General features: G+C 38.6%; 1 protein-coding gene across 1 annotated transcript in view; it reads right to left on the bottom strand.

Annotated features, from left to right (window-relative positions):
• Nucleotides 1-17,428, bottom strand: part of MCCC2 (methylcrotonoyl-CoA carboxylase 2 (beta)) — a 36,825-nt gene extending 19,397 nt beyond the window's left edge. The window contains exons 1-6 of the mRNA XM_010282814.1: nt 17,368-17,428; nt 13,503-13,587; nt 13,148-13,249; nt 12,440-12,567; nt 9,798-9,910; nt 5,014-5,127 (exon numbers count right to left, since the gene is read on the bottom strand). Coding sequence (XP_010281116.1) covers nt 5,014-5,127; nt 9,798-9,910; nt 12,440-12,567; nt 13,148-13,249; nt 13,503-13,587; nt 17,368-17,419 — 594 coding nt within the window. The 5' untranslated portion in view covers nt 17,420-17,428. The remainder of the gene's footprint in view (nt 1-5,013; nt 5,128-9,797; nt 9,911-12,439; nt 12,568-13,147; nt 13,250-13,502; nt 13,588-17,367) is intronic.
• Between the last annotated feature and the right edge of the window lie 3,653 nt (nt 17,429-21,081).

Raw genomic sequence — 21,081 nt, forward strand, 5'->3', positions numbered from 1 at the left:
CCTGTCAGGCGACCCTGCTCCTGCATGAGCTCTTCATCAGCTGCAGCCTTCTGCAGGGAATATCCACCTGCTCTGGCGTGGGGTCCTCCATGGACTGCAGGTGGAGATCCACTCCATGGACCTCCATGGGCTGCGGGAGGACAGCCTGCCTCACCATGGTCTTAACCATGGGCTGCAGGGGAGTCTTTGCTCCAGTGCCTGGAGCACCTCCTCCCCCTCCTTCTTCATTGACCTTGCTGTCTGCAGAGCTGTTCCTCTTATATATTTTTACTCCTCTCTCTGGTGCAAACTGCCCTGTGCCATTCCCCCCCGCCCTTCTTAAATCTGTTATCTCATAGGCACTACCACCATTGCTGATGGGCTTGGCCTTGGCCAGTGGCAGGGCTGCCTTTGTGGCCGGCCTCCCCTGCTCGCCCTGTCTCTGATGGACACAGGGGAAGCTTCCAGCAGCTTCTCGCAGAAGCTACCCCTGCAGCCCTTCTGCTACCAAAATCTTGCCATGCAAACTCAATACATCTCAGAGCCCAGTGCTGGACATAGTACCCCAAATGTGTCTTACGAGGGCTAAGTAGATGGGAAGGATCACCACCCTTAACTTGCTGGAAATACTCTCCCTAATGCATATCCGGGATGTTGCTGCCTGCCTTTGCTGCAAGGGCATGTTGCTAGCTCATGTTGAACTTGGTGTCCACTGGGACCTACAGTGCCTTTTCTCCAAGCAACTTCCCAATTGGTTGGTCCCCAGCCTGTGCTGGTGCCCAGGATTACTCCTTCCTAGAAGCATTTGCCTGTTGACTTCAAAAGGTTCCATTCAGCCCCTTTCTCCAGCCTGTTGAGGCCCTTCTGAAAGGCAGCACAATCATCTGCTCTGTTAACCACTCCTCACAAGTTTTTATCATCTGCAAATTTGCTGATGGTGAACTTTGGACCATTTCCCAGGTCATCAATGAAGATGTTAAACAGTACTGGTCCCAGTACTGACCTCTGGGGTACACCACTAGTGACTGACCTCCAGCTTGAGCCCAGCAGTTCAGCCAGTTCTCAGACCACCTCACTGCCCATTTACCCAATCCGTACTCCATCAGTTTGTTGAGGATGTTATGTAAGACAGCTCAAAAAGCCTTGTCAAAGTCAACGTAAACAACCAGAGCCAGACACCTCAGCACAGAGGGATATTGGTTTGGTCAGGCCTGATTTCCACAGTGTAAATCCACACTGACTACTTGCAGTCACCTTCTTGTCCATAGTGGTTTTGGAAATAGCTTCCAGGATTATTTGCTCCATCATCTTACCACGTACTCCAGTGCAATAAACTGTTCTACAAATTGTAGTTTAAATAGTACAAACTTTCTTAAAGTTCACTGAATTCTAACAAAGTACAAATAAGGCCTTGACAAGATATGTGGAGATTTTCAAAGAAATCCCTGTTCAAGCTGTTTTAGCCAGCAATCATCAGAAGAAATGAACACAAACTTTAGAAAAAATGTGCATTTCCCACAATGGATCAGGCTGATGTGTAGAAGAGTCCCCAGCACATAAATATACACAAATTGGACAAACTTATCCCTTTTTACCAGACTTCCCTTCACTGCTGAGCACAGAAAGTAAAAAATTTTCCCTGGGGAAGGAAGAATCAGAAGCTTCTGGAATGGGATGGAGAAGCCTACAGGCCAACATGGCATCCTGAGCTACTAAGCAGCATTGCCAAGGGTAAGGATATAGATTGCTCAGCTTGGGTGAGTGCAGCAGAATGGCCCTAGAATATTACTACTACTGTGACACTTCTCCTCTTACTATTGAGATCTATCTGTTTACGAAGTCATTACTCCTCACCTTTCTAAAAAGAGGGCCAAGGAAATACACTTCAGACTGTACCTGCAATTCACTTTTTTATAGCATACACATCCCAAGACTAATTATAACTAACATCATGGATTTTCTTTCACTTCCCTAGGATGTTTTCTTTTAGGCAGATGAGCAATAAAATCCAATCCAATTTTCTTCATATAGGAAAGACATTCTGAGGAACAAAGCACACACAGTAACGGCTACAATACCTGCTACAACATGGAATGGAAGTTTCTATGGGAGTCTGAAGTAATTTTGATGCTTGGAGAAAGGCAAGCAAAATATTTTCAGTGAGAATATGAACAGCTCTACCAAACAGAAAAGCTGACAGGTAGCGATATTAAAGTTTGATCTATACGCACAAAGATAAGGATCATTACATCTGCAGATTGCTAAGGAACAAATGAAATTGGAGGATAGTTGTGAAATCTTCCTCAGGAAGCAGTGAAAAGTTTTTGTCCTTTCTAACTTTGCAACATCCTTGCAGTCACTGACTTGCCTAGCCAAGTCCTTCCTTTGAGATCTGACTCAGGTGACCCTTTTTCACCTGCCTGTCCTGGCAAAAGTTTCCTGTGCTAAATCTCAGTGATACACATGTATGACCTAAATTCCCTTGCAATGTTAAACGATTACCATCCTCTTAGAACAAGAGAGCCTGGTTCCCTATTTTTCAGCTTCCTGGGTAATACTGGATATTGGCTGTCTTTGTGCCTGCTTAATGCTGCGCTTGAAAGAAACTGGCTTTGAGTAAGCTCTCCAGGACACATTACTCAGTGCACCCAAGGGGTGTCCCAGGGTCTAATGAACCTTTCCAGCTCTACCATAGCTCTGAACAGAATCACTCGAGGTGCACAGCACTCCCCAGCACTCTTGCCAATGGAATTTCCATGTCAGAAGAGCTAAGTTTGCTCAGGTCTTTCAGATTTACTAACTGAGCTTCTGCAACAAATTACTCTGAACCCAAGCATGCTGCAGAGCCAGCAGTACTGCCACTTTATATGCCACTGGCTCTAAGCTAATGAACTCTGCTGGACCTACAAAGGGTTTGCACTTAGACAGCTCAGGTGTTCCTGCAACCGGGACAATTATTTGTAGCACAATAACCAAGCTAATAACAGTCTCATGTAAAAGCCCATTTCTTTCATCATACTAATTTCCTTATCTCAATAAAAAGATGTATGAATCACCCAATGTTACTCACTCAACTAATATTATTCTCAACTAGTACCTTCACTCATATTTATGCCACTTTAAAAAAACAACAACTCCTAATACCTAAATTACAGTGATAAATTTACAGAAAATTGCTTAATTTTCAGGGAGGATTTGCCTTTGTTTACCTACAAAGAACAAGCTGAAAGAGACTAATACAAGAAAAAAGAAACAGAGACCTAGGTAAGACATTTGAAACAACTACTGCCAAAGAAATTCTAAGAGACAAAGAAATTGCAGAATTCTAAATTCTAATGAGTAGTAAATAAATTAACATTAAATGACATAGTTGCTATTAATCAGCTTTTGCTGATGACTTTGTTCTTCTTGTCAACTTGGAAAGCCTCCACTGAAATAATAGAACACTTCAAGCTAAATGCTTTGTTTTATTATGGTAGACAACAAAGTATCCTTGTACTTACAGGTGTGTGTGTGTGTCCCCACTGCTTTCAATATGCCAGTTACATTCTGAATTTATTTAAGATGTTCAGCAACAGTAATTAGCATTTACCAGCCATAAAAAAGTATGTCTGCATAAATGATAAAAGACTTTTTTTTTTTTCCAAAAGTTGCACAAGAATTTAAAATCCATCTATACACTTTGGAAGGAAAAAGGGTATAAAATGCTAAATCCACTTTTATCATCAAGGTGACACTGTGGGGAAAAAAACACACTAAAGTAAAAGAAAAAAACAAAATGCAAAAACATACTGTGGAAATGAGAGCAGTGCTATAGAAGTAAACACTAAATGACATTACAGGTAAGTTCTTCATGCTTTTAAGTAAATTAACATCATCATGCCTTAGGAACTGGTCAACAAAAAAAACCTGTCAGTGGTTGTCTTAAGTGGTGGGAAGAAGTGACTTCAGCAGACTCCCCATCCTCTGTTACTACAGGAATTGAGTAGAGCACTATCTTCATTAACAATGCTGTTACAAAGTGATTTCTCCATTTAGGCATGCTCTGGTTGGAAGGACTTTTTAGAGACATTAGATTTGCACGACTTTGTCACAAGAAGCACACCTAAAAGTTGCCAGAAGACTATAACCAAAACAAGAGCCAACATGCTGCCTCAGACCAGTTTGTTCAATGAGACAAACATCTCACTATTTCCAAAAAGCAAGTTTATCCAGTCAGACTTCATTGAGACTAGAAGAGTTGTGCTGGCTGCTGCCCTACCTGTTAGCTGTAGCACTAACATAATATTTACTACTGGAAATTTCTTTCTTCTCATAAAGCTTGTGGTAAGTAAAATCATCTTTGTCAGCAAAGAATATTATTTGTATTGAGCCTACACTAGAACATACACTGGTACAGCTGTTTTTAAAAAAGTAAACCCCACTCAAGCACTCACTTTCCTGTTGGAGCCAAACTACTATAATTTTAAAGCGGTCTTATGCTGCAATATTTTGCACAATCACAAATTCTACTATGAGTTCCACAATAAAAAAAGTTTTAATTCACAGGAGTTCTTCAGGTCAGTTTCCTTAGAAACAATTTCCTTACTAAGAAAGTAAGGAAATGATGACAAACTCCGTCATAAGTGCACCTCCTTTGTAAACTGACATAAAATACAGCAGATCAGTCCAGCTTCTGCAGTTCTCTGATCTTGACTCTGAGGTCTAATATACATGCTTGTAACTTTTTTTTTAATTTCATGTCAAACCTAGAGACTAGGTAGAAAGCATTTTTATAATTTAAAATGTGCATGACAATCTAAAAGCAGTACTATAGAAACACCTTAACAAAGTCTGATTTATATATACACCTCTAGCAGACAGAAAAGATTTAATCTAGGATATAAATATTCTGATATACTTAAAAAATACAAACTAATCTACAGAATATGTGGAAATATCTCACCAAGAAAGTTCTCAATAGTTTAAGCTGTACTATTATCAGCAGCACAAGTTTTTTGGGGGCTATGTGACTAGAAACTTCTGTATCCTTACCAGTGGTGGGCCTCCCAAAAATATTGTTCCCTGTTTGCCAACAATAATACTTTCATCAGCCATCGCAGGTACGTATGCTCCTCCTGCTGTACAGGATCCCATTACTACTGCTATCTGTTGGGAAGACAAAAAACACAAATTAATGAGTTGTCCAACCCTTAAAAATAGCAAATGCACACACTATTATTATATATTGTACTGATTTTAATACAGGTTCTGGGACAGTGCTGCAAGACTATTCTTGCCTGAGAGAGCAAGCTTTTTATTTATGTTTTAGCTTTCCTTCAAAAAAAAACAGTGAATCTCTCTAGTTTTCAACAGTTCCTTAAACTATGATCTTCAGGCCAACCTGCAGGAAAATTCATAGATGAAGTACCATGAGCTATGTATGGGAAACATTTGAAGAGGGACATGTTCTACCATGATATTTGTTTCTACCAATGAATAGTAGAAGGTTGAAATCTAGAGGTTGCTCCTGGTATTTATGCTTAAGTCAGAGCTTCAGTTGTTGCTTACTGGCATAATTTCACCAATGTTAACATCCTTTGAAGGAAATTCCTCACATCTACTAGTATGTAACTTCAATTCTTCAATGGATCAACTAATTAACTCTGCCCCTTCAAAGCATGTTTAGTATCTCGTTACAGGCTTTAGCATGAATAATCTCTGCTTCATCCCTATGCCCAATTTTGAGATGAACATCTATTTAATGAACATTTTCTACCAGTAATATTTCTGTGACACTGTGACAAAACTAACTTGACCCCAGATATGATGAATACTGTAGCAGTATCTGAAGATGAAAGTGAAGTTTCTCACTTAACTTCTCCTTCAGGGGAGCTCCTCCAAAGGCCCTTTCAAAACACCTTGTAAAGCAGAAGAAATGGAATACTCATATGGAAAAGGCAGACAATAAGAAACACTTTCTTTCACAATCACACACACAAAAAACCCACAAAATAATGTTATTTTGTGTTCACTTTGTTTGAAAATATTTCTAAAGCATAATCAAGAAGTGTTCTGTGTTAAATGGTAATTTAATGTTTGCTCTTAAAAGAAAATAGCACACAGAAATAAAACTTCCAAATCACATTACCTGTATCTAAAAGCAGGAGTAGATTAACTATGTCAACCTGCTATCATCAAATCACAGCTTCTTCAGCAAATGGTTTTCAGTACCTTAAACTATATTCAGAGTCACATGATTAATCTGCAGTATTTCTGTTGTGCATTTAATAAATATCTCCCAGTAAATACAAAGATAACATAAGCCTCTACAAATTGGAGAAACTTGGGTAAAAAGTTAATTCGATTTTCTCCCAAGGACTTCTGGGTTTTTTTCCTACTCTTAATTTTACCATGCTCATGCTGAAAAATGTGCCTGTATTTAAACTTTAACTCAGGTGTTACTTTTCCCAGTACATAAATTGGAATATGTATATATGTGAAAAAACAAAATCCACCTGTCAAATAGCACAACCTCAAATTCTCAACTAATGTGCTACTTTCTGACTTCATTCTTTGAATTACTTCATAGGAAATTACTTAAGAGTGCAATAAAAATCAACAGTTTTGAACGCACATACAATATTTTGTACCCACTGACCAGCTTCCTATTGTATCCATGCAGCATATGAGTGAGAGAGAGCTCAGGAAGCAGCTAATGAGAAGCTAATCACAGCCTTCTGATTCACAGCCATACAGACATCAATGCAATTTAAAGCTGCAGTAGGAGTATAATAAATTAGTCACAGATAAATATGGAGGGGGAAATTCAAAACACCATAGGCAACTGGAAAAAAACAAAAGAAAAAAAAGCAAGTACTTTAAGGGCAAAGTCGAGGAGGGCTGATGAACTGATGAAACAGACCTTCAGGCAGGCCACAAAAAAGAACAACAGGTAGAAAACTAACAACATCCAGACTCCCATGTCACAAGAGTTAACCAGAATGGAAATCAGAGGGAGCATAATTTCCTAACACCATTTCCTAATGAAACGTCCCCTTAGACAGGGAAGATGATTCTAGCTATCACAGTCTGTTAGCACAGAATCAACAGCAGATTTAAAAATGTTAACAGCACTTTTTTTAAATGAAACAAAGGATAGCAACATCTCCCAAACAAAATACACCCATATTAGACCCTTTAAATGAAGTAAGCACTTCAGTAAAGCATTTTTCCCAATCTTCCATAAATATTTTAAGAAAATTAAACTTTCATCAATGTCATATCAAACAGAAATGTGTTTTATTAAAAAGCAGATCTTTCCTACACTTAAGTTTTTTTTTTTATAAAAGTACAATGCTACTCTTAATACAACACTATATGGTAATCAAAATAAATTCAGCTTTGGAAGGAACTTTACAAATATGTTTAAGTTTTTTCAAGATATTCACGAAAACACCAGCATGACTTCAGGGCCAGGCATTTTTAGAAAGGTCCTGCCTAACGTCAGTGATTTCAGTCTTGCAAACTGGGTTTCCGTATTTATCTTTGACATACCCAAAAATCACTACTCCCATACCAGATAATGACTGGAATCTCTAGCAAAAATAAGGTTTATTAAAACTTCTCCTAAGGAGGTAATTCAGCAAAACAAGCCTGTCTGACTGTCTCCTTTGATACTTGCTGTTCCACAAAAATGCTGGGACCAATTTTATTCACATGTATAAAACTGACGTACAACCTAGACCTATCAGGGACTCCACAGGATGGCCAGTTTGTAAACATTTTTTAGTGTTCTATATAGTTATAGCACTACATATAACACTATAAATAATATAGTGTTCTAACAAAACAATGCTTTTCCTCTGGAGACCTAGCTAATCACTACAATTGCTCCACTTTTATTGTTGGAATCTTCAGCCTCGGATTTCTCTGGAGGCAATGGATTTCAGGATTCTTTGGTAGAGGAAAAGATGGTTGAAGATTTGAAGTTGGACTTGCTTCCAACATGTGCCAAAAAGGTACCAAGGTAACAAATGTAGTTTCCTCAGAAATCACGCAAAGCCAATGAGTGCGATGTAAGGAGTCAGATGGAATACTATACCCTTGACTATAGCATGTGCTTCGTGCTGATAGGAAGTATTAGCTTCTACTTCATCCTTTTGGACTAGGAGATTCAAACAAGCACAACTTCTCACAAAGAATAAATAAAAATGGTTCCTGCCGAAGCATGCCTCTCAATGACAGTCGTTGGTAAGAATGGAGACAATAAAGTCCTCTTTCCACCTTACATTAATGATGAGTACAACAGCCAAGTATGTCAAAACAATATGGTGGTGAATTACATGATAGTACTTAGATGAAACAGCAAGTTAGCTAAACATTTACTCTGCTTGAGGTTCCAACACCTATTTCTAAGCCTAATGTTCTAAAACAATTTTTCTTCCCAGGTAGAATATTCTCAAAATCTCCTTCACCTTCTGTCATCCAGCCAATATAAAGTAATAAGCATTGAACTGACAACTACACCTAGGAGCAGGCTCTTGAAATTAAGATATTTCAGTTACAATGCCAGCTCACTGCTTAGCAGTCAAAAAAGAAAAAAAAAATATGAAAGACGTTAGGAACTACTGGCAAAGGAATAGGAAAAAGAATAGTTAATATCATCATGCTATTATATAAATCCATCATTAGTTGACATAGTGAATAGTGCAGTCTGGCTCCTTCACCTCAAAAAATATATAGTGAGACCTGGGAAAACATTTACAGCAGATAAACTAAGACCACCAAAGGTATGGGGCCCTTTCTGTAGGAAGAACAGCTAAGTAAGTTTGAATCCTTTGGCCTCCTAAGGTGTGTAAGAGGCAGGTACATGAGAGGGCTACACAACCATATGAAGAGGCTGGGACTGACTAGACTTTGTAGGAGCAACCTGGTCATCTGCTTTCCTGGAGTATTCTTTTATTTGAAGGAGGTTATCTTCAAAGACCATGGATGACTGTGCCCTCCCTGGCAGCCTCTCACAGGTCCTCACTGACAATTCCCTTAACAAGTCCAAGACTACTCTCCTGCAGTCCAGGGTCTTTATCCTGCTATCTGCCTTCCTCACCTCCATTGGGACCTTATACTCTGTCCTCCACATTCACTGCAGCCAAGGCTACCATCAGAAATCATATCCTCAAACAGTTCTACATTCTTCATGAGTAATAGATCCAGAAATGCACCTCCTCCAGCACGCCACCTGCATTAAAAAACTGACCCCAACACACTCCTGAAATACCCATGACACAAAAACACTTCTAAATCCAGGAACTGTGACTAACAGTAATTCTATGCATCATTAATACATTAGAAAATAACCTCATTGCTAGCGCAGTTTTATCACACAGCACATCAGTATATAAAATGGATATATAAATATATGCATACCCCTGTTAGTAGAAAGTATGTCTTATTTACTAGCCATCATCAAAGGGGTCCTCACCTTTACAGCGTTGATGCAGAATAATCAACTATTCCAAGAGATTTCCTAGTCCTTCCTCACATGGCCCTACATACTATGTTGTCAAGTCCCTTTTTCTCCCACTTCAAGAGAGAAGCAGCTAGGTCATGTCATTAACACTAAGGCCAAGAAAGACGACAGATTCTTCAAAACTATAATGACTTTTTGCGGACAGTTAATCGTGTTTACAGTGCCTCCAATTCCCAGACTGGGTCACCAGGTCAGCACAGCAAAGTGCTGTCAAAAACAAAGCATGGGTACAAGCCTTGAAACCAGATAAAGGCAGCAAGCATAAAAACTAATTAGTACATATCATTCTTGAGTAAAAGCAAATTACCTGAGGAATTCCTTGTGAGGACATGACTGCTTGATTATAGAAAATACGGCCAAAGTGATCTCGATCTGGAAATACTTCTGCTTGCCGAGGTAAATTTGCTCCCCCTGAGTCAACTAGAGTGAATGAAAAAATATTAACATGTCTTTGAACAGGGCTACATACGTAAGTTTTTGGTAAAGTATCTGATATTACTTAAAATAAACAGCAATTACTATCGCTAACACTGTATGTATTCCATGGATCTAGGTATATTAGGATATTCTTCTTGGAAAAAACAAAGAAAAATAGTAAGACCCCCCAAATAACATCCATCCCAATCATTCTAATTGAAAATAAATTCAGATGTGCTTAGCAATGCAATTGTACCTCCCTACAGAAACTTCTAAACTCATCTTACTGCAAAACGTTTATTTACACTTTCAATGCACCATTTTAACTCAATTATTCTATTGCAATTCTGTCATAAGCTGCAGAAATGGGCGAGATGAACCACCACTGAATTCAAGAGGTACAGCATGTGTACCTTCATACCCCGATTATACAGACATACCGAAGACCTCATACCATCTTTATGGACCTTCACTTACTATGTGTCCATGCCTCATGACCTCCAGCTTAAAGGTCTCCAACTGCAGCTACCTCTCCACTCCCAAATAATGAAAATACATCTTGTCATAAGACTCCAAAGAAGGATAGAAGACTAGAAGGAAATGCACAGGGAGGCCAAGCATCTCTGACAACTCTGGCTCCTGATCAGTTTTCACGTACTAGCAACAAGTCCACATGTACATTCTCATGTTGCATTACTGCAGCCAGTAATTCCCTACATTGAGCTTTACCGTGAAGCAAGGCTTTGATTCTTTCCCCCATCCTTGCAGAACTGCTCCCCCAAACCAGCATCAACTCCAGCAACTAGACCAACTCCAACCTGGTCAACACACCAGTGTTGTTAAATGGGCCATCCCTGAATACAAAAGAAAATGCCCACACCAGTGGCTGACTCAATAACAAATGGCACAATGTGTCCACATCAGAGATTTAACAAGTAGGTGGCTACCACTGAGGGAAAAGGCAGTTCTAATGGCATGAAAATTACATGGTCAGCAAAGTGCATACTGACTACGAAGCACTCCCTGCACAACTGAAACTAACTGAAATGAGCCCAGTTACAGAAATTGCAAAGGTAAAATAATTCACCAGTTTTGAGTAATGAGCAGTATATACACAGGGACTATACATCTCAAAGGTGGAATAAAAAAGTTAAAACTTTTGTTTCAAAGGCATATCTATGTCCCACAGCTCCTCATTCCATAAGATCTTAAAACAGTAGAATCACACGTAATTGCTTGCTGATAACTCACTAAAAATAAAGAGTTGTCTGAACAGATAGAATTTGCTGATAATTCAGACTAAAAAAATCATAGTTGTTTTGCAAACAGCAAAGCTAAGTTTCTTCTGTTTTTTATGACTAAGATAAAATTTAGCACTCTCCTTGCCCCCAAGACTCCTTCCATTGCAGTATGACAATCCCACAAAGTCCCCACCCACATTGTCCCCATATCCACCCCACCAACACTTCCAAGTTCACATTTCTTCTAATCCCTCCCTCAGTACTCTTTGCATGTTTGGCCTACCAATAGGGCAGGAAATTACAAATGTTTATGCTGGCCAGGACCTACACTTATGTTGGCTATTTAACTAGTGCAGGCATCCCAACTGGCAAACCAATTAATGCCTCTCAGCTGCTATATAACCTGCCAAGCAGAACAGAAAAAGACTAACCCACTCTATTTTTCAAATGGAGACAACATGTCTTCTCCCATGCTGACTTACACAAAATGCACAGGAATACACACTCTCTCAGATCTCTCTGTCAAATTTGGCGGAAATTGGCTAATGGGTTCTAAAGTTATTAGACTGGGAGTTGAACCTGAAAGACAGACATTGGCAGAAAGCTCTTGTATTTGTACAAAACCAGGCTCAGAAAATACTGCTTGTAATATATTAAAGACATTTGGCATTCTGATCGTAACCTTTAATAAAAGTACACGTAAGTAAAACTTACATGAAGGTTTGGCTAAATACTGATTTCATAGACTAAACTTAAAATGCAAAACAATATATAACGAAATTTCTGCTTCAGGACAATTAACCCCAAATTGTAAAAATCTCATGATCCAAACTATTACTGATGTTTTTGGCCCTGAGACTTTGATTTCTTTGGTATGTTCTCTCATAAAACTATATGCTCCACCAAAAGGCAAAGTAACTTTTTTTTTAAAACTGTAATTTGAATTAAGACTGGACGATACTACAGGATGGATTGCTGAAGAATGACTGAAAGGAAAGGAATAAGAAAGAACTGATACAGTGGCATAGTTATATCTGTATCTTATGAACCCAGCCCTACAGCAGTGCAGAGGACAGCGCTGAGAAGCTACGGGTACCCTCCAGTTAAGATTTGCCACTAATCTGTAGAGGTAACAGTATTGATGAAAATAGATTTGAATATGTGCATCTAAAATACATACCTGGTTAGTCAAATCTGGGGACACATCAGTCTCAACAACATTAAAGAAGCAGTGGTTTATCTAGCAATGCCCTTAACAAAAGATATTTGCTACTTCTGCAATGGGACTTACCCAAATATAAGCAAGGGAGATGATTTTGCATTGCAATTTCTTGAGCACGTAAATGTTTCTTAACAGTGATGGGATAATAGGTACCACCTTTGACAGTTGCATCATTAGCAACAATCAAGCATTCCACCCTAAAAATAAAAGAAGTTTAGGAGAGAGAAAAATATTTCTAATGGATAAGTACGTTTGTTGGTTAAGAAGTGCAACATGCCAAGGACCCTTGAAGCCCTGATGTTCAGAAAGAGCCCTCCTTACCTGCATTCCCTCAAATGCACATTGTAACAGCAGTCTCAGCATTATGATGTCCTGTGTCACAGCCCCTTAACTCCCTAAAATAATGCTGTATAGCATCATATTTAATTTCAACAATAGTCTTGGAGGTACTTTTAGTGAGCAAAACTACTTCTTAGCCTAGAATTCCGCCCTATTTTTTGAAAATTGCCTTATTGATGCACTAATCTCTTTCCTTCATTGTACACCAAAAACTCTATCTGCTTCTGCTTTAATATGGGATACACTAACTAAAAAAAACCCCACAAAATAACTTCCTTTTAGCTAAAACTGAACAAGTTAAGACACAAACTTAGTTGATTTTTTGGGTGTCAGAAACAAAACACTGAAAATGCTAATAGCTTAATACTGGAAACTAAACAAAATTATACCTTCTTCCTTTTCATATCATCAATAATGTAGATTACAGGTATCTCTCACCCAGATATTCGCCCAATGCCTGTGATAATGCCTCCTGCCGGTACCTCTTCATTACCATACAACTGGTAACCTGCAAACTGTGAGAACTCCAAGAATGGAGACCTGAATAATGACAAATATAACATGACTTTAAAAAGGAATTGGACATATTTGCCATTGAATGTTACTTAAAAGGTTACATTTTTTAAAATGAGGGTTTTTTTTAAAAAGAGATTATTATTTCAAAGAACGCTTCTGTAAAATTTCAGCTGTGTTATTTGCCAGTGTTCATGGACTCTAAAGAGAAAACAAGCCTGTTACAGTACTTACCTGCAAAAGAAAACCTGAAGTGTTTCTAAAAGGAGAAAGTACCTACCCAGGATCAATAAGCCTGTCAATTCTCTCTCTGGGTAACAGCTTTCCTCTTGATGTGTGAAGCTTACGAGCTTTTTCTCCACCTCCTGTGATACAATAGCAAATTGTTAGATTTACTATGGACACAGATAGATAAATCACCACTTATATTAAAAGTTAGAATGGACGCACTGATGAGTTCCCCAGTTTTTGAAGTATGGACCTTAATAATGTATTTAATAAACAATGGTTTTCACGTCAAACAGATTTAAGGTATTGATAAAGATCCTGGCTTTTCAGATCTATTCCATTTCCCCCCTCATTTTTTATAGTTAGTCTTGAGGTAAAGACTTTAATAAACACAACTATCTGAAACTTTCCCCGACTGCTTGGCAATGAACTGAAGGGCTGAAAAAGCAAACACCAGACAAAAGCACAGCAGTAAGAACTACAAAAAATACTATTCCCCAAACCTGGGTCAAAATAGCTATGCTGAATCCAATTTTGAAAGATCCAACACAAGTTGGATTCTCTTCCTTAGGTCATTCCAAAACTGTAAGCAGAGTTCAGACACACAGCATTTAGTATCAATTTTATCTTTGCTTCATTTCAGCCCTTTACTTGAGGTCATCCTAATTCATACCTTTTGCTCTCTAGAGCTTTTTGTCATTCAATACTTAAGATTTGTTGACACACCTCAACCTCTTTATAACAACAGCTTATACAAACATTGCCTATGTAGACAGATCACTGATCCACCTCATCACTCTAAAACTGTCTCCCTGTCCAAACTAAAGAAGGTGCTATTTTGCTAACATTTCTCCTGAGACTTTAAGATTTCTTCGTCAGCTAAGCATCACAGAAACAAGAGCTTTTAAGCCTACCTTTCAAGCCTACCTTGCCTTCCTTGATCACTATGCACATCATTTCCTACCTGTTAGGCAGAAAGCCCACAATTTATTTCTGATTCAGTCTGTTCATTAGGTCTGTATATGCAGCCTAAATCTAAATCTTGTAAACTCTTTCTGTACAAGTTTCTTAAGATACAACTCTTATATCCACCCACAGAGCTAATACTCTCCTCTGTACAAGTTCTCAACACCCCACATCATAACTACATTTTCTGACTTCCATCTTGCCTTTCTCATTTACAGCCCAAATGATGCTGCAAAAATAATTTTCCATCCTGTGATTTTTGTCATCTCTGTGCACCCCCCTCTTCATACACTAATCATAAAAGCTTGCCCTCTGGACCCTGTAGCCATTCTATTGAACTTGTCAAAGATCAAGACATTCGTTCTATCCTATGCTAGCCTCCATTCTGTAGACTGTGAGAAGCACTGTCCCTGACAATGAAGGGGGCAAATTTCCAAATTCGGAGGCATTTAATTTTAAATTCCTTCTCTAATTTGGCCATCACAGTAACGTCTATAAAAATTTCACTGTTACTGCTGATGTGCTATGACTGCTGCCAGTCACAGAAACTGAAAGTATCTCAGTTGCCTCTAGTGCTTGTCTTCAGAAATCTGTTGTTAACTTATCGTAGCCTGTAAATTCTTTGGGGCAGGGACCACCTTTCTGTTACACAGCTGGGGATTACTCAGTAGAATGGGATACAGGTTCACCAAAGCCCTAACCACTGAAGCAACAGATAATGAAGCATTCATCACAAAGACCTCAAGCAAGAGCTCATGCTTTGAAAGACAGCTCTTACAAAGAAACAGATGTTGCACTTACCCTTCACAAGCATTCAATGTAAGTACCTAATTCTTATCATGTATTTAAATGACAGGCAAAGCAGTGTTAATCAATGTCACTCAAAATGGTGTATTAAAATCCTGGTACAGCTCTCTGAGATGGGAGAAAAGACGAGGGCCATGTTCTTGTCCTGTTATAACGTAACGGGGAAGAACAGGAAAATGTGCAGCAGTGAAGGCAGCCATGATCCTGAGCCACACAGGGAACTGCTGGACAGTCTCTACACCCATAAAAGACAGAGGGTAGTCCATGGGTTTCAGCATCTCCTCAGGAAATCCTGAAGCTTTGTTTCACAGCAAATGAGAAAAAACACTAAGCACAAAATCATAACTGTGCTTGCTTCCAAAAGTGTAAAAGAAATTGCATTATATAAGAAACAGTGTCTGAAGAGACAAACAGTATCATGATGGACATGAGAAGGGGAGAATTAAAGCTGCATGCTCAACCTCTGGCAGCACAGCTCAGCATTTATAAACCATTTTTATTTTATCATCCCCATTAATTACAGTCAACTGTAATTGATTCAGGTAGTCTTACAAGTCAAGAAGATGAAACACAGATTTCAATCTTTTAAACTATTACAGACTTGCCTTTGTTTGCCAGCACAATTACAGCTAGAGTCTTTGAAAATCCTCTTTGCATGTGAAGAGACTAACATCTAACTTGAATAGAAGCACATTTGCCAAATCAATTTGTTATAAAAGCAGGCAGCAGTGAAGGAAGCAGATGAAGTGGAAAGTGTATCAGTAAAAGCCTTTTATTAATAATTCCATCTATTTTTAAAAATTTTGCCATTAGAAACATGCATTCCATTAGATCTTAACCGATTAAAAACTACCTGACTAAATATCAGTTTTCACTACGTGCTTGCTTACTTTTTGCCTCTCTGGCAATGAAATTAATCTTCTATTTGACTAAATCAGCCTTGCTTTCATGTCTAATGAAATTAGAAATTTACAGAATCACAGGATCACAGAATGACAAAGGTTGGAAAAGACCTTTAAGATCATCAAGTTCAACCATCAACCCAACACCACTATGCCCACTAAACCATGTCCCGAAGCGCCACGTCCATGTGTTTTTTGAACACTTCCAGAGATGGCGACTCCACTACCTTCCTGGGCAGCCTGTTCCAATTTCCAATGCTTCACCACTCTCTTGGTGAAGAAATTTTTCCCAATATCTAATCTAAACCTCCCTGGCGCAACTTGAGGCCATTTCTTCTCAGCCTATCACTAGTTACTTGGGAGAAGAGACCAACACCCACCTCACCACAACCCTCTTTCAGGTAGTTGTACAGAGTGAGAAGGTCTCCCCTAAGCCTCCCCTTCTCCAGACTGAATAACGCCAGTTCCCTCAGCCGCTCCTCATAAGACTTGTGCTCCAGATCCCTCACCAGCTTCGTTGCCCTTCTTTGGACACGCTTGAGCACCTCAATGTCCTTCTTGTAGTGACGGGCCCAGAATCGAATACAGTATTCGAGGTGCGGCCTCACCAGTGCCGAGTACAGGGGCACAATCACTTCCCTACTCCTGCTGGCCACACTATTGCTGATACAGGCCAGGACACTGTTGGCCTTCTTGGCCACCTGGGCACACTGCTGGCTCATATTTAGCTGGCTGTCAACCAGCACCCCCAGGTCCTTTTCTGCCAGGCAGCTCTCCAGCCACTCTTCCTCAAGCCTGTAGCATTGCATGGGGTTGTTGTGATGGAAGTGCAGGACCCTGCACTTGGCCTTATTAAACCTCACACAGTTGACCTCAGCCCATCAATCCAGCCTGTCCAGATGCCTCTGCAGAGCCCTCCTACCCTCCAGAAGATCAACACTCCCACCCAGCTTGGTGTCATCTGCAAGCTTACTGAGGGAGCACAAATTATGTCTGTTAACTAGAAAAACCCTAAATTTTGAATGAAGTTAGCTTGGACATAAACCTTTTAACTGACAGAAGACAGTAAATCTAAACAGATCAGCTAAAATTTCAGTATGACTACTAAAATCCAGCAAATATGTTGCATCTGAATGAACTGATTAATGAATGTACAGCTATAGGGCAAAAAAATCCAAAGAACAAAAGTGATTTCTGGACCAAATTAAACACGTGTTTTAAAATCTAGACTATCATACTTACCTAGTCTGATTTTTTCTGCTTGCTCTTGGAGTTCGGTTACCAGTGCTTTCATTCGTTCATAGTTTTCCTAAGTGAGGAACAAAACAGCATTTTAAATTTAACCAAGAGTGACAGTATTATTTTTTAATAAAGGAACACAGAAAATACAAGATTTATTTATCTTCCAATCTCATTTTACCTTATTAAATACTGGCTTTGTATTGTCTTTAAAGTAATAACATTTCTACGTATGTATTGGCTTTCCTCAAGCATCCCAAAGCATTTAACAAACATGCTTCACAAAAACTCTGAGTGCATTAGGACTGTAAAAGACTAGTTCCAAATTCAATAAACAAAAATAGAATTAGTCATTACAGAGTTGAAGTGCTATTTTCCAGGTTTTATTAATTTTTTGTAATACAGGTTTGTTTGTTTTTTAAATCTAATTTTGTAAAAAATATCACAAGGATTCAAATTAAATGCTATGTCTCTTGTACCAAAAGATGAATGACCTAGACCAAACAGAATTTTGTAAAGACTTTTACATTCCTATTGTTTAGGTAGAATGCAAAGATAAAACAAAGCTTTTAAAAAACATAAAGTCTGGTATTCTTGCCAATATCCCTCTTAGAAAAACAGAAGCTCTTAGTTTTCAATGTGAGTGATGCAGTACTGAGCTCACCATTTTTACCAAAATTATCCAAAACACTGTGTGCTCATTACAGCAGTTTTTTACCATTTCTTAAGAATTAAAAGGTATTCATCAAACTTAATTTGGGTTTTTTTCAGACATATTAAGAGATACATTACCTCTCTGAAAAGTATAACTGCAGCAAAGAAACATAGTAACTGCTGCATAAAAAAATCATACTGTCTTGTCTAATTCTCATTTACAAGACATTAGAGTCTACTTTGACAGAAAAACCAAATCTGGTGACTGTTTATATTCAGACTTGAATACTTAGAATTAAGGATTCCCCTAGAAGCAACAAATGTTGCAGTGGAGTTTGTTCAGCTCTGTTTTAGTCACTGGAAGGCACAAGATGCAAAGCAAGAAGAAAATAAAAACACGTACGCAGGCACCTCGCATTCAAACTGTTCTAGCTGCATAGTAAGACTTTCAAAAGAACACATTTCTCCCCCTTTGTAGTTGCTACAAATAGATTAAAAATACTCTACTGAAAGGTAAAAACCTAACAAGTGAAAACGTGTCAGGTCTTCGCAATTTAATCAGCATGTCTACACAGTTAATACATATGGTCAGCATTTAGAGGTGGTCCAGCAAGATCAAGGTCATGTATTGAAACACTAAGTCTGACTCTTGTGCCTCCGATGGCTCTTGGGAAGGATTCCCCATGTTCTAATAAAGTCCCATCTGCAATATGGCTCACAGCCTGCACTTGTACCAATTTTGTACCACCAAATTGCTAGCCAACACCTAACACATCTCAAGATGCCAGCCTCAATTAATGAACTCTCCCTGATGTGCGGTGCCACCCTGCAGCCCCCTTACTACTAAGGACACAGGAGATCAACAGACTTCTGCATCTCCTCCCTCCCTTGTGAAGGTTTTGTCAGTGTGTCCACCACACTATTCCCCTTTCAATCTATTTCTATTTTCTATACTTTAGCCCTCCCTCCCCCATGCACAGCACAGCTCCAACACCTACCCTAACCCGTGAAATCACACTGCAATGACCTACTGGCAGTTTTACCACTGTCATAGCATTCCAAAAACCAAGAACAAAACAAGCCATATCTTGTTAATTTGACTCAGCTGCTCCTAGGAGAGACTATGGACAGTAACTGTAGCCACACAACCACATGCAGCACTGAACAAAACCAGCTTTTAATCCTTTCCAAAGGACTGTTTACAAGTAAACTTTTTTTCTCTGTGAAAAATCTATAAAACAGCCATTGTAATTCTGTGCTTTAAAAAATCTGCTGTTGTTACAACACCCAATTTTACTGTGAGTGTTCAGCTTGTCCAGCTGGCTCATTTCGCAGCATTACACATAAAGTATTTATGCCATTTCTGCTTGTTCAGTCAGCCTGTTTTCTCTAAAGACACTCACCTTTTGCACACAGTACTGACCTTAAAAACTCATCTTTAACGCAGGGACAAAAAGCAGCTAAAAATGGCAGAGGAATGGCAGGAAAAGGGGCACAGCAATCACAATCATAGACTTGTTTATTAGATTCTGAATTAACAATTCACTGTAGCTACTTTAGCTACTCTGTATGAAAAACTGTGAAAGTACTTTTTAGATAATCTATAAAAAATATTGTACTCAAATACCTGAATTGCTTAAATTCAGAAATAATTTCTATCTTTATCTTTCATGCCTTTAACCAGAACACATCATCATTATACTATACAAAGGAAAGTAAAGATGCCTTGAAATCTCACTTGTAGATTTTGAATACACACAGACAAGGCTCTTCTCACAACAGAATGTGATAGATCTACCATATATTTGTGGGATCTTCATTAATTAATGATAAAAAGGTTCATGAAATGATGCAGGTTCTTTCTGGAAAGTGGGCTTTGCACCAGTAAGTTCTATAAAATTCTGCTGTTAATATGAGGGCTTCTACAAACTTCAAAGCAAAATCAAGAGGCAAAACCTACAGACTAATCCTACAGTTATTGCATGAGGTAACTGAATTACTGCTACACAAGCAAAGCAGCTGTAAGAGCTAGTCCTTGGAATCTTTACAAAGATTTTCCTTTATTTTCCAGAATTTACTTATTCATTTTTACCTGTCTGGTTTGAAAGACAGTTTACATTATGAAGGCCAGCCTGTCTAGCTGAATTCACAGCAAGAAAGGCAAACATTAGCTAAAGAAGGCAAGACCTTCATCATGCATTGTTATGCCTTCTTGTGTTTGCATTGTTGTTCCCTGTATTAAATTCAGATGGTTAAGTACTTCACACCAGGGCCTCAGCTCTTCGTGTCTGCAAAGCACCACATGCATTTACAGTGCTCTATAAATACTTTCTACCAAATACTAACACTATTAGCTATTTTACTGCTTGAATGGTGTACCAGGTGTATCCAACTAAGCGGGCTTGTCTAGCACAGCTAGGCAAACTTTTCCTGTCTTGATATCCCATTGGAAACTGCTGCCAAAATACATGAACGTTAAAAAAAAAGTGTTCTACAAAAGTTATCAAGCCTTGCTTTTCTTTTGAGATCAAAAGGTACACACACACAAATGCAAATCCAGCAATAGGTTAGCTGAGTAAACACATCTATTTTACTTTTTTGTATGCAAAATGTGAATATATATATACATATATACACACAAGCTTTGTGTGTGTGTGTATCTATACACATCTGAAATTTCACGGAAGTTTCAGTCACCTAACTTCTGTCCCAAAATAATTTTGTTCCAAATTTTCCCAATTTTGTTCAGTTTCTGCAAAACCAATCAGAGAACCAAAGGAAATATTTCAGTAAGAATACACGTTGTTGCTTCACTTGCTGTTTGCTATTCTACTTGGACCAAATTTGAAAAAAAAATGCATGCCCTCCTACCAGTTTTGATCCATACCCAAAACTATGTTTTTCTCAGCTTAACTGTAAACACTATTTTTATCCTGAATATGTTAATGATGTCCCATTTAAAACAAAATTTTACACCAGGTACAAGAACTGTTCCCTTCGTAAAGAATACTGAAATTCCACTTAACCCTCCTCCTCCTCCTCCTCAAATGACGATTATTCCTG

This window comes from Phaethon lepturus, unplaced genomic scaffold, assembly GCF_000687285.1.
Source record: "Phaethon lepturus isolate BGI_N335 unplaced genomic scaffold, ASM68728v1 scaffold10632, whole genome shotgun sequence".
NCBI classification, from domain to species: Eukaryota; Metazoa; Chordata; class Aves; order Phaethontiformes; family Phaethontidae; genus Phaethon; species Phaethon lepturus.